The 13,398-nt window shown below is 37.5% G+C and overlaps 1 protein-coding gene across 1 annotated transcript; it reads right to left on the bottom strand.

Annotated features, from left to right (window-relative positions):
* Positions 1–6,611: 6,611 nt before the first annotated feature.
* LOC136230317 (homeobox protein knotted-1-like 6) lies at positions 6,612–12,512 on the bottom strand. The gene is made up of 5 exons (XM_066019364.1): positions 11,951–12,512; positions 11,531–11,653; positions 11,313–11,448; positions 6,982–7,229; positions 6,612–6,902 (listed from the first exon to the last, which is right to left on the bottom strand). Exons 1-5 carry the CDS (start codon positions 12,317–12,319, stop codon positions 6,747–6,749), a joined length of 1,032 nt encoding a protein of 343 aa, XP_065875436.1. The 5' UTR covers positions 12,320–12,512; the 3' UTR covers positions 6,612–6,746.
* Positions 12,513–13,398: the final 886 nt, after the last annotated feature.

The following is a 13,398-nucleotide window of genomic DNA, read 5'->3' as shown; positions in this document are numbered from 1 at the left end:
CGGAAAGGCAAATGCACCAAGGCACATGCCAGTATGCGAGCGATAAATACCTCCGCAACCCGCAGGACCAGGAGCACCCATGACAGACGCATCAGTATTGATCTTAATCCAATCCCTCGGAGGTGGTTGCCAAAAAATCGGAGTAATGTGCGGAGCCTTAGCAAGGCGCTTTTCAATCCCGAGCTCACCTAAGATTTGAAGTTCAACTTTCGAATTCCAAACGGAGCCCCGTCCAGTGTGAGCAGATTCACGAACAGCTCCCCAAATCCGTCTCAGCGTGATGGAAGTATCAACCCTCTCATCCTCAAAAATGGACCTATTACGAGCAAGCCATAGAGCCCAAATTGTATTAATAATTGCAGCCGCCTATAAATCAGCGATTTGAGTACTGAAACGTTGAATAACAGCATGATCAACTAGATTCTTAAGAGTCGAGTCTGTGTTAATTCGTCTTCCAAACAATGAGCTAACACCATACCAAATAAATTTGGAAAACCGACAGGAGACAAAAAGGTGGTCCAATGTTTCAGAATCTAACAAGCACAAACTGCAACGAGAAACAACTTGACAGCCGCGCAACTGAAGCTGATCATGTGTTGGCAAATACCCAAGATAAGCCCGCCATCCAATAAGCGAGTGTGCAGGAGGAACACTCTGACACCTTAAAAAACGACTCCAAGGCTGTTGAGTAGGAGGAGATCTAAGCCAAGCGTACAAGAGCTTAACAGTTAAAACCCCACTCGTAGCAGGCTTCCAAACACAAATATCAACATCGTCCCTACCCCGCCTAATATTCCGCAATCTATTCTCCACATCCGCAGGTAACACGGGCAGATTGTGCCAATTATTACCATCCAAATAATCCTCCACCAAATCAAAACAACGACGCTGTTGACTAACAGATAGGCCAACCTGTGCAGCCAGTGAAGGACGCATCCAGGCCCCATTCCAAAAATTAAGTTCAGAGTGCTGACCAATCCACCAAAAACAGTGATGCTCAACTTCAGAATAAATGGATTTTATCGAGCCCCAAATAGAAGAATTCATGATATAATGTCGTGACTGTCCCGCTTTATTGAGAAAACGAGTTCTAAGTAAGTTAAAGCAGAGAGACTTTTCTTGAAGAAGACCCCAAGCCATCTTTCCATTCAACGCTTTGTTTAGAATAGATAGATTCTTGATTCCAAGACCTCCATCCTTGAAGTTTTGACAACAAATTTTCCAAGGGACAGTGACAAGCTTCTTGCAATTAATGGACCCAGACCAAATAAAATTCCTCATATGCCTAGTCATACGTGTAAGCAGCGCAGAGGGCCACTTATAAATGCTAAAAGAGTGAATGAAGTTACCAGTAATTACAGAATTTACCAGAGCCACTCTCCCAACCATAGACAAACAATGCCCTTTCCATTTAGCAAAGTGAGCAAGCACCCTATCCATCAAACTAGTCAGATGTCGTGTCTTTGGTAAACCAAAAAACAAAGGGACTCCAAGATAGCGAAATGGAACAGACCCTTGACGAATACCAATAATATCAGCAAGACGATTACCACGTCCAGAAGAAACAAAGGAGCCCAGAAATAATTCAGATTTGTTCCAACTAACACACTGACCCGAGATAGATCCATACAACTCAAATACACCTTTAATAACAGCTAGATTACCTGAAGAGGCCCTACAGAAGAGAAGAATATCATCAGCATAAAATAAATGAGTCGGAAACACCTTTGCAGAAGTATATTGCATTGGAGCAAGTCGCCCAGTATCCACGAGGTGAAGCAACCAACGACTAAGAAAGTCCTCGGCAATGCCAAACAATATAGGAGACAGCGGATCGCCTTGTCGAACCCCTCTTGAACATCTGAAATATCCACTAATGGCTCCATTGTTCAAAATTGAAATCCGAGATGTAGATAAAACATTCAGAATCCAGTCTCTGAATTGAATAGAGAAACCAAAAGCGTCCATCACGGCAAGTAAAAAATTCCAATTTAAAGTGTCAAAAGCTTTCCTGATGTCAACCTTCAAGGCTAAGTTCCCTCCAAAACACTTTTTACGAAGCATATTAGTGCCTTCAGAAGCAAGCGAAATGCATTGGTGAATACTTCGTCCAGGAATAAATCCAAATTGATTCTGAGAAACAATGCGAGATGCAATAGAAGCGAGTCTATCAGCCAAAATTTTTGCAATTATTTTATAACTAAAGTTGCTCATTGCAATAGGCCTATACTGATCAAGAGATATCGCACCCTCCACCTTCGGGATAAGGACCATAATACTGGAGCACATGCCATGATGTATCATGCCACTCATAAAGAAGCTTTTGACAACAGCAAACACATCAGCACCAACAATATCCCAAAAAGACTGAAAAAAGAACCCAGAAAACCCATCAGGTCCAGGAGAACTACTGATATCCATTGCAAAGACTGCCATACGAACTTCATTCATATCCGGACAACGAGTAAGCAAATCATTATCCAAGTCAGAGACAAGATGTGGAACAACCTCATAAACAAGATCATAATTCTGCGGTAAGACCTCGTCATTTTTAAAAAGACTTGAATAAAATTCAGCAATATGTGTCCCAATTTGATTCGGATTAAAGACCAGCTCATCCTCAATTTGAAGCACCGAAATCCCAGAGGCAGCAACACGAATAGATGACATACGATGGAAGAAGCTGGTATTTCGATCTCCCTCCTTAAGCCATCTAACTCTGCTCTTGTCACGCAAAAAAACCTCCTTTCTATGCAAAATATTATCCAAGTGTGCATGAGCATTCATCTCCTCATGATGTAGTTCAGGAGTAAACCCATTCTCAGAGATTTCTGCCTGCACACGGGCCAGATCCGTCTCAACATCAGTGAGACACATATCAATGTTACCAAAAACCACTTTATTCCAGTGATGGAGCACCGGCCGAAGTCGCCTGAGTTTATCGCATAAAGCTTGCATAGGAGGTAAGCTAGGATGCATTCCATTCCAAAAATCAGCAATCACCTCCATAATCCCCGGATGCAGAATCCACATAGACTGAAATCTGAATCTAGAGATAGGGCGATTCCCCTTGGAGCAGCTAAACATCAAAGGGCAATGGTCAGAGTGATGTCGCGGCAAAGCCAAACTGCAAATCGATTCCCAGAAGTCCGAGAATAAAGCAGATAATAAAACTCTATCCAGCCGACATTCAACCCGTGCAGAGCCAGACCTACCATTAGACCAAGTAAAGAAGGCCCCATGAGTAGGACCATCAACAAAAGAACCAGAATCAATAAAATCACGAAACTCCCTACAAGGACGCAAAGCAGGAGCCCGTCCCGATTTCTCATGAGATCCAAGGACAGAATTAAAATCTCCAAGAAGCACCCAATGCCCATTCAACCTATTTTGATGAGCCAAAATATCATCAAACATAGTGACACGTCTATTTGCCCATATGCTCCCGTAAACAAAGCAGACAAAAGTATTTAAATTAGACAAACTCATAATAACAAATTGTTCATGTCTGAAACAAATATTGGTAACCATGGAAGAATTAATCTTTGCAAAAACCCATAGAGTTGGAAGCTCCTTATTGTTCATAGCAATTAAAGACAAACCAAGCCTTCTCCAGAAGGCCTCATTAACAGAACTGAACTCCACCATAGGCTCAGCTAAACAAAGAAAATCCGGTTTATGAAGAGAACACAAATGATGCAAGTAACCCTGAGTATCCCTATTAAGAATACCCCTACAATTCTAGTAAAGAAAGATCATTTAAAACGGACCGGAGGTTTACTGGCTCGTTTGTTTCGAGCTGGCAAATTCTCCGTTGTTGTCATAATTTTTTCCCTCCGCCTTACTTTCTTAGTGCTAACTGTGTTCCAGCTATTGTCATCCTCCTCTGCCATATCAGCCCAGGATTTAGTACGGGATGATGATTCAGATGCTGAATCAGCTCCCTCATATCTAGTGAGAATATTGTCCATTCCAGGTGAATCCGGCCTATCAGTTTTATCACAACTGAATTCATCCTCCTTCCTAAGTTGCGGGCTGCCAGGTAGAACAACCTCCACCACACAACCAGTATCAGCAGGAGGCCTAAGATCAGAACCAATCCGTGAAGTGGCATGTTGAACAGGCACCTCGGTCTGAATTGCATTAGGCTTTTTCACAAACTTCCTCTCCTGTGAAACCATTATACGTTTTTTTTTCAATAACCGGAGCCTCTAGAACCTTTTCCAATGGTTTTTTATTTTTCCTGCAGTCATAAGCCATGTGGCCAATGTTTGAACAAACTTTACAGAAGCTTGGTAATCTCTCATACACCACATCAATCCAAATTTGTTTTCCTTCTCTCTCAATACCCATTTTAATAGGAAGCTCATTCATCAAATCCACATCAATTAACATTCTAGCATAATGACCAAACTCACCTTCAAGAGTGGTATTATCAAATCGTATAAGCCCTCCAATACCCTTTGAAATATCTGAAAGAATTTGAGGATCCCAATACTCCCATGGAAGAGAATATATTCTAACCCAAACCTGAGCATTTGTAGACTTCTCAGCATAGGGGTCAAAGTCCGGAACCCATGGTTGCAAACGGAAAGTACCTGGCTTAGTATTGATAATGCCCCGCGCTAGCAATTGATTCTTGATCTCCTGGGATCCCAAAACCACATGAAAAAAGCCTCTCCCGATAGATATCAGTCGCCAAGAATCCTTCAAACCCCAAACCTTTGTTAAAGTTTCCTTAAGAGAAAGAACCTTCCATGGGGCATCTCCTTTGTTTAAGATTAACCTGCCAATCAGAGATGAGGAGCAAAGGGCCGCACGCCTATCATAGGCAGATTGAGAAATTCTAACCGACCGAAGACCGCCAATATCAGAAATCACAGCAGACGAGCAAGGAGTCGGATCCAGATTCCCAGCAAGGACCTTCGCAAATGACCTGCCCTGCACCGCCAAATTAGGCTTTCTCAAAGGATCCTGTGAAATCGAAGCAATCTGTGGTTGCGGGATACGCGATTGCAAATTATGAAAAGAGGCCTTTGGATTAAAGAGAACCTCTATACCGAGGTAGTTATCTAGATAATCCATGGTGGATCTACTATTATATTTTTAAAAATTATATTTCTATTTAAAATTATATACACTAAAATTAACAATTAAACTAATAAATATTATTGGAAAGTTTAAGAAGAATATAAAAATATTATGTGTTTTTTTAATAAAATGTTAAATTATAAATTCATTAGTATATGTTAGTATATTATATATGCTACTTGCAATGGAAATATGAAGTTCTTGATCCAATATATAGGATCATTGATGAATATATCAATTTTATTAGTAAAAATTTAAAAATATTTTTATTGTTTAACTATATTTTTTTTATGAAAATGTAAATATATATTTTTTTTTTAATTAAAACTTCATTAATGAGCCAATTGGCAAAGAATAGTAATTACACTCTTTAAACAACTTGGAACAGAATCAAAAATCATAGGACTACTAGCAAAACAAGCTTCCCGAGCAAGAATGTGGGCAACCTCATTAGCTTGTCTCCGCGAAAAGGTGACCGAGAATGAGACACGAGAAGAAAGAATAGACCAACACCTACCAATAATGTCCCCGAGTTCAGAAACATCAAAACCCAAAGAGCAAACCGCATCCACAACCAATTTAGAATCCGAAACAAAAATCATCTCATCATATCCACAACTCACCGACCATTCCAACGCTTCAAGAAGTGCGATAGCTTCACATTCAACCACTGGGGAAAAACCATCAATCCTACGAATTCTCGCAACCACAAAACAACCCGAAGAATCTCGAATGATCGCACTAACCCCCACCTGACCCGACCCTTGAAAAGTAGCTGCATACACAACCATAAATATATTTTTATGTATTATAAATACATAAGTTATTAGCATCTATATATTATAGAAGGTGATTAAAAATATGAATTATTAAAAAAGAAAATAACAACCATAAAATATTAATGTCTTTATTTATTCATTTACAGAAATAACTACTAACAATTAGTTCTGTTTTTTCCAAATAGATTTACACAAATAGCTAGTTAAATCAGTTAACAGTAAAAATCTATTTGCTAAATGGAGCCAACATCTACTATCTTGTACTTAAAAAAAAATAGGCTCAACAAAATTTTAAGACAAATGGATATTTAAAGTCCTTCTCGAACCCTATATTTAGGGTTATAATCAAACTAAACCGAATTTTAGCATACTCATGCGCGACTTTTTGCAAAATTGACAAGCTCAAGCTCAACTTCCTGCTCATGAGCTGCTCGCTAGGTGTTTTGCAAGTTTTGCTCACAAGGAACTTGTTAATTTTGTTAAGAAGTTTGGCTCACGAACCACTCATTAATTATATTCAATTAAAAATTCGTTAACACAAAACTACATAATTTTGAAACCTAAAAAACTAAAATTTACACAAACTAAGTTGCTTTACATTTCCACCTTTATAGAAATACTATTATCAACTTGTTTATAAACCTATAATCGAGCCTCTTGAAAGTTTTCAAGTCAAGTTTTACCGTAATTAAGCTCAACTTTTTTATAAATCGAACCCAACGTTGTCAGCAACAATTCAGGTGAAGAAGAAGATTAAAATAGTTGAATAAATAGATGAGTAATTTTCCATTTGACAGAATAAGAGATACATGAGCAACAAGTTTTTAGAGAATAAATGTACAAATCAAATCCAAATCCAAATCAAATGAAATGAATTCAGTCATGAAAAAAGGGTCCAAAGACACTGTCAACAACAGCAAACTGCATGTTCTCAGATGGCTTCCAGTGTCGCTTCCTTTGATTAATGAACCAGTTATTTATCTGCTTCTGATCTAACCCTGTTGCATCTGCAAGTGCTACCTTATCTGCTTCCTGCATTCCAATTTTAATTGAATTAGGGGTTAGGGTTAGGGTTAGGGTTTATAGAAATTAGAGTTAATTGATTAATTACCGTAGGGTAAGGCCATTTGTAATGAACGTTCCACCAATTAAGTAGCAATTGTCTAGCTTCCTTTGGTAACTTCCCTTTCTTCTTCTTCTTAGAAAACTCTTGTTTTAAGCTACTTAGGTAACCACTGTATCTCTGCAACAGCTTATCCTTGAGCTCTCTATCTTGCTTTCCTCTCCCTCCGTCGTTCTCTACCTCTACCTCCACCTCTCCGCCGCTCACTTCTTCATCCGATGACCCAACTCCTTCATCTGCAATTAACATCATCCGGTGAGTCTCACAGCATATTCATGTTTAAGTGTCAATTTTGCCCTAAGGTTGGATATTAGGGCAGAATAAATTATTTATCTTTTTCATAAAAACAGGTTTAAAAAGCCCTATAAGCTCAGTTTTGCCACTTCAATGGCTTGATTTTGCTCCAATGGTAGAAACCCTAAATCAATTTCAGCTTTTTACAAAGAATTTCATAGGTAATTTGCAATGAGACTTACTAAAATTGAATTAGGTTTTCTTTAATGGGAGTAAACATTTCTCACAAAAGTATGATTTTTGTCTTACCAAATTGATATGAATCTATTTTAGATGTGGATTTGATTAATAGAATAAAAAAAGTAACGAAGAAGAAGCTAAAAGTGAAATAGGCAAGGTAGGGGGGGAGAGGGACCCAGGAGAAAAAGGTAAGATTCCAAGTGGGCAGGGGATGTGATGTAACATACATAGACCATGCCATAGTTGTATGATGAGTGTATTGGGAGGGGGTACCCCACAATCTTATATTTTTCTATTATTAATAATGTTATTGAACACAGTAAAAGTAAGAGTAGTTTGGTCGTGTCCAGTCCAGTCAGTGACTGAAGGGTACGGCTCCCTAGCCTAGGAAAAGAAAACTTAAACCCCCCCACACCCCTTCATATCTTTTCATTTCCTTGCCAGAAAAAAAAAAGAGCTACAGAGATAACCCGTAAGGCACGCACTCTACTCTATCTGACATTTTAATTTAATCATACACTTAACTCCAGTCACTCTAATTAATATAATCCCTTTTTTTAGGTCCAAGTTAGATAGGAACTTGGTGTATTCAGACCTCTTTTGTCGTCTATGAAGAAATGAAAAGACGGACGCTAGAATACATAAATGGTTAGGAGCTGGGGCATTTATCTATTGGTCCAAACCTGCTGTTCCAAAAAGGAACATATCTAGGAGGAGATAGATAGATAGAGAAGTGGGGGGAAATTGTTATTAATAAGCCACCGAAAGGCTCCACCACTCAACTTAGACCACAAACTGCCCCTGCCCTCTGCATTACAGCGCCAACTGCGGGGGGTCCATGTGGGTGGGTGGGGTGGGGGGTGGGGGTGCTTCACTTCTTCATTTCCATCTCCTACTGTCTTCCTCGTAGTTCTTTTTGTCATTAAATCATTTAAACTTCATACACTAGCTTCAAAGATAGCCTTTCTTATCTCATTCTATTTTATGTTAGGAGATTCACATGGTCTAACTTGAAAGTTGAGTTAATATCTTAAGTTCAATTTCAGCCTATATTGTTATTTACTATCAACTTTAGAGACCATTTAGACCATTACTTCACATTTCTATTTGATACCCAAAAGTTAGACTTGAGTTAAATTGATTTTGATTACCAACTTTAGAGTCATTTTGATCCTTAATTTATTAAATTTCGTTAACAAGAGTTGTGGATTTTAACAATTTCAAATACCATGTCAAGATAGCTGTTACTATCTCTCACTCGCCCTTCTCCGCCCTATAATTTCCCCAACCGTGCAGTAAGAATAGCAACCGGAGTGAAAGATCAAGAGCAAAATAAAATATCTTTCTCCAGTGCAGTTTTTATTCATGTTCAGCCTCAGTTCTGAGTTGTGAAGTTCCAAAATGCTGTAAACTCAGCCAAGTTTTTGAACCCTTCATTATACATAGTTACATTGAATCACTAGTATGCAGACTGACATGCAGGCAACTCAATGTATGGCAGATATAAATTCACACATGTAACTGAGAAACAAAACAATCTAAACTTTGATTAATGCGCTTAGATAGATATCAGTCTCTAAGAAGATTTCTACATGAAGATTTAATCAGAGATAAATGCTATTAATAAGAATCAAAGTAAATGGATCAACATCATGCCATATGATATATGGTTTATTGGTTTCTACTTTGCTCCTAGTGAATATGTTGCATACATTCATATCCAGCAAATGCAGGAAAATATATGCATTCTACATTCCAAAGGGGGGAACAATCTCAATACATGATATCTAATCCCTCAACTATGCAAAATACGAAGTACATAAAACTATTCTTTAAGATTTTAATGGTAAATTATCTCCCCAATTTGGCCTATTAGTTACATTACTCTCATATCAACAATGGCAATCTTATACACATGAACAATCAAAAGGGGATGCATATCATTTCATTGGAGATGATTGGTATCAAGAAATAAATGTATGCAAGTGAATAAATTGATTGGTGTAGTATATTGATCCAGGAGTATGGTATAAGTTCTCGGAAAATAGAATATGTGCGAAATGATAATCGCAACCAAAAAGAACATAAAGGCAAGACTCTTGGTCCTCCTCGCAAAATTTTGAACTATAGGAATCATGTGTGCTCATCACATGTTATGATGTGTGATACAGAAATAATTTTTATGAGCTTTTACATGTAATGTGACTGTTATCTCACGTTAAGCATGTTATGTTATCAACTTGATATAATACCATATCCCTCTCTCTAAGTACACATGTTACAGCAAATTAAGAATCTTCTTAAGCATGCAATCAATTTAAAAGTATTAAAAGCCCTAAATAAAGAACCAGTTTCAAAGTAAAAAGCTGCTCTTTTCAATTAAAAACTCAGTTTCACATAGCTAATAAAAATATATATATATATGTCCATCAAAGCTGTTACTCCTATTAAAGAATTCCATAACCTCCAATCTACGCCCACAACTGGAAAAGGAAAATGCATGAAATGAAACCTTATCACTAAGTGATACTAAAAATAGGCAGCAAAAATATTATAATATGCATTCTTATGCAAGTACAGTGCAAATGGGTTTAAACCATTTTTCAATTCAAGTATAACCCTCAAAAGCAGGAGATGAACAGAATCAAATACCTTGAACAGATTTTTTAATTTCTTTTCTCAAAAGCATATGTAATATTTTGAAAACCTAAATCTTGCTACTTTCAATCTGCCATGATATATTGTCGTTGGGAGATTCAGTTTGGAATCCAATTACTTTAATGATGTGGATGATTAAGCAGAAAAGGGGCTTACTTTGAGTTCCAAGTATTATTTTATGAGTTTGTAAATCTCTGCAACTCTTCCCAATGAATTATTTATGCCCAAAGAAAACAGCTGAAAGACTCACACTTCAGATGGATGTCAGAAATGATCCAATGATCTTAAGATCTTTCCTGGGAAATATTTTTTTAATTCCCAGCGTGCACTACATCAAAATTCAATTAGAATAAAGTTCATGACTAGTTGTTTAAAGGTAATTAACCACCATTATCGTCTGAACACACATCACTTACAAACAGCATCCCCAATACTCATCAGCAATGTCTAATGATCATAAATTGTGCTGAGCACGAGCCACTTTATATAGTAGATATATTGTTCTTAGAGATAAAATGGAATAATATCCAAAACTCAATTTAATTTCAATTAGGTGACTCCTTTTCCAATTAGAAAATCAAACTCCAAACTTAGATAAAATGACTAAACTTGCTTTTCAAAAGAAAGAGGATAATCATTAAAAACATTTCACTGGAAAATAATTTATGTTATTTAAGATGACCAGGTATGTATATGCAGAAGAAAACATCTGTAAAACCAAAAGGGAAAGACCTATGGGTAATGGGGATAGAAGAATCCGAACTTTGCTAAATAGGGAAAGCTACCTCTTGAGTGATATTAATGTCTTCAATGCTCATGAATTTCTAATAAAATGTAAGAAATTATATTCTTAGGGTTTTGTTTTCTCTTTCTTTTCTTTCCTTTGGGTATATATCGACGGCTTTTACTGGCGGAACAAGAATAAATGTCGTGAAAGAAGCAGGTTTTTGTCCAGATCCAATATGGGAAATTGGACTAAGAAAGGAACCCACTACTATTTCTCATGTGAATTTCCCCTGCTAATTTTGCGATAGGTTTCATGCTAACGTGCGCCTCTCGCAGAAAGATGAATTAATTAAACTATGTGAAAAGAAGAAACAAAAAGATATCATGAGCACAGATACCAAAAACACAGAAAAAACCCCATTAAAATCAAATATAAATAATAGTAGAGAGAAAAGAAAGACCAGAAATATGGGTTCTTGTAGAGCTGTTGCAGAGAGTATTAAACTGTGCTTCAATGTCGTTTAAGAAACTAGTCGCTTCGATGAAAGGCCTTGACAGATCCGATTTATACTTCACCAGAATGTCGCAATAAGTTTGCTGCAAACACAAAAGGAATTAATGAGGGAGAAAGTTACAGCTTTTAATTAGGGTTTTCAATGGAGGATAAAAAAAAAGAGACCATGAACTCGTCGAGCTCGGGATCTGATCCTAAGCATGAAGTAACGACGGTGGACCTCTTGATAAGGTCAGTCTCTTGCCGGATTTCATCCAATAGATTAGCAATCTCCGGCGGTGCTCCTACCTGCAACCGAAAAAGCCATAGTACTGTTAGCTTACAAAAAAAATGACACCTTTGGCCAATAGGATAAGAGTCTTTCAACTAATAATTAGTTGGAAAAACTGTCAAAATCTATTAAAACTTACATATAAAGAAGTTGAGAGAATAAAAACCCACCAAAACACACATACAATTACCATCAAGAACTTGTGATAAAGCATTTTCAATGATCAAACTTGAGACTTTGCTCAGACCCCAAAAAAAAAAAGGTATCATCTTCAATGATAAACCAGTACATGATGGACATATAGATATATATACCTTCTGGCAATCAATATAGGCTTGAAGTAAGTTGGGGTAAAGAGGGTGAGAAGCAATTTTAGCCCTAATTGCACTAGAAAGATGTAGTTGTTCGGAAGAAGAAGCAGTAGCACCACTAGAACCTCGTTGTAACTCGGCGAGCATGGAAGCAGCATCAGATTCAGAAGAAGGAGAAAACAAGTGATGGTCGGATCCTCCGAGCATAGGAAAGGAAGGAAGAGGAGAATTAGGGAAGTTATTAGGAGGAGGAGGAGGAGCAGGAGGAGGATAATTATTATCAGGGAGCCAGTGGTGGTGGTGATGATGTTGCATAGAGATAGAGGAGTAATCAGTACAAGTGGAAGGAAGATAAAGCTCATCCATGTCCATGGAGATGGAGAGAAAGCAGAGGAGGAGAGTGAATGAGTGGTGGGGGGAATAATAAGAATAAGAAGAAGGTGGTGGTGAGCATAGGAAATGAAATGGAGGAACAAGTAAGTAATTACGTGAGAAGATGGAATTACAGGAAGAGAAAGAAAGGACGGAACGGAGGTGTGAAGTGAGAAGTGGTGATATTTAGCGTACAAACAAGGAGAAGCTCTCTGGGTTGGGTCTGGCCCCTCCCTTTGTCTTCCTTGGTTTCTTTTTAGTTTTTACTTCTTCTATACGCTCTCTCTACTCTAGGCACACCATCCAACCCCAACCCTTTTCTTTCCTTGGTTTCCCTTTCTTTTTTTTTTTTTTCTCTCTCTATTCTAAATAATCAACATAATCAACATAGGCCATGTTTGGGAGTTATCTGTTAGCTTATTACATTAGCTGTTAGCTATTAGCTGATTACATTAGCTGATTTGACTAGCTGATTTGATTAGCTGTTTGTGTAGACCTGTTTGGTAAAAATTAGCTGATTGATAATAACGGTTTGTGCAAAAAGACGAATAAGGGCATTAAATTTGGCGCAGGAGAAGAGGGAGTCTATCTATTAGGGTTAAAGAAGTCCATTAATTTTAATATTGCAAAACACTAATTGAAAAAACTCCTTTTAAGAGCTTTTTCTAAATTAGCGTTTTCATCTCAAAACTCTCTCTCAAACCTATCTTCACCAAACACTCCAATTAGCGGTTTCAGTGGTCAAACCTCTAAAGTTGGTCAAAACCGCTCTTTTTATCCCAAAACGCTCTTTACCAAACAAGACCATAATCAATTACGCCCCAAAAATCACACCTTTTTTAGCCATAAATATCAACCAAGACAACATAGAGACAAAAAGAAATGGTTCATATTAGTATTCTTAAAGTTAAGTTTTGCAAGTAAAATTTTCTTATATTACCTCAAGTACTATCCAAATAATCAAATCAAAGTGAGGCTTGGGTAGTGTTTGATTGCTTTTTTTTCATGCTATTTTTGCCATTTCATTTCAAAACGAAGAGTTTTAGATGTTTGTTTAGTCATCTCATGTTTGTTTTTTA

Source organism: Euphorbia lathyris, chromosome 1, assembly GCF_963576675.1.
Source record: "Euphorbia lathyris chromosome 1, ddEupLath1.1, whole genome shotgun sequence".
In the NCBI taxonomy this organism is placed as follows: Eukaryota; Viridiplantae; Streptophyta; class Magnoliopsida; order Malpighiales; family Euphorbiaceae; genus Euphorbia; species Euphorbia lathyris.
The sequence above is the reverse complement of the archived record's forward strand: the minus strand, read 5'-3'. Positions and strand labels throughout refer to the sequence as shown.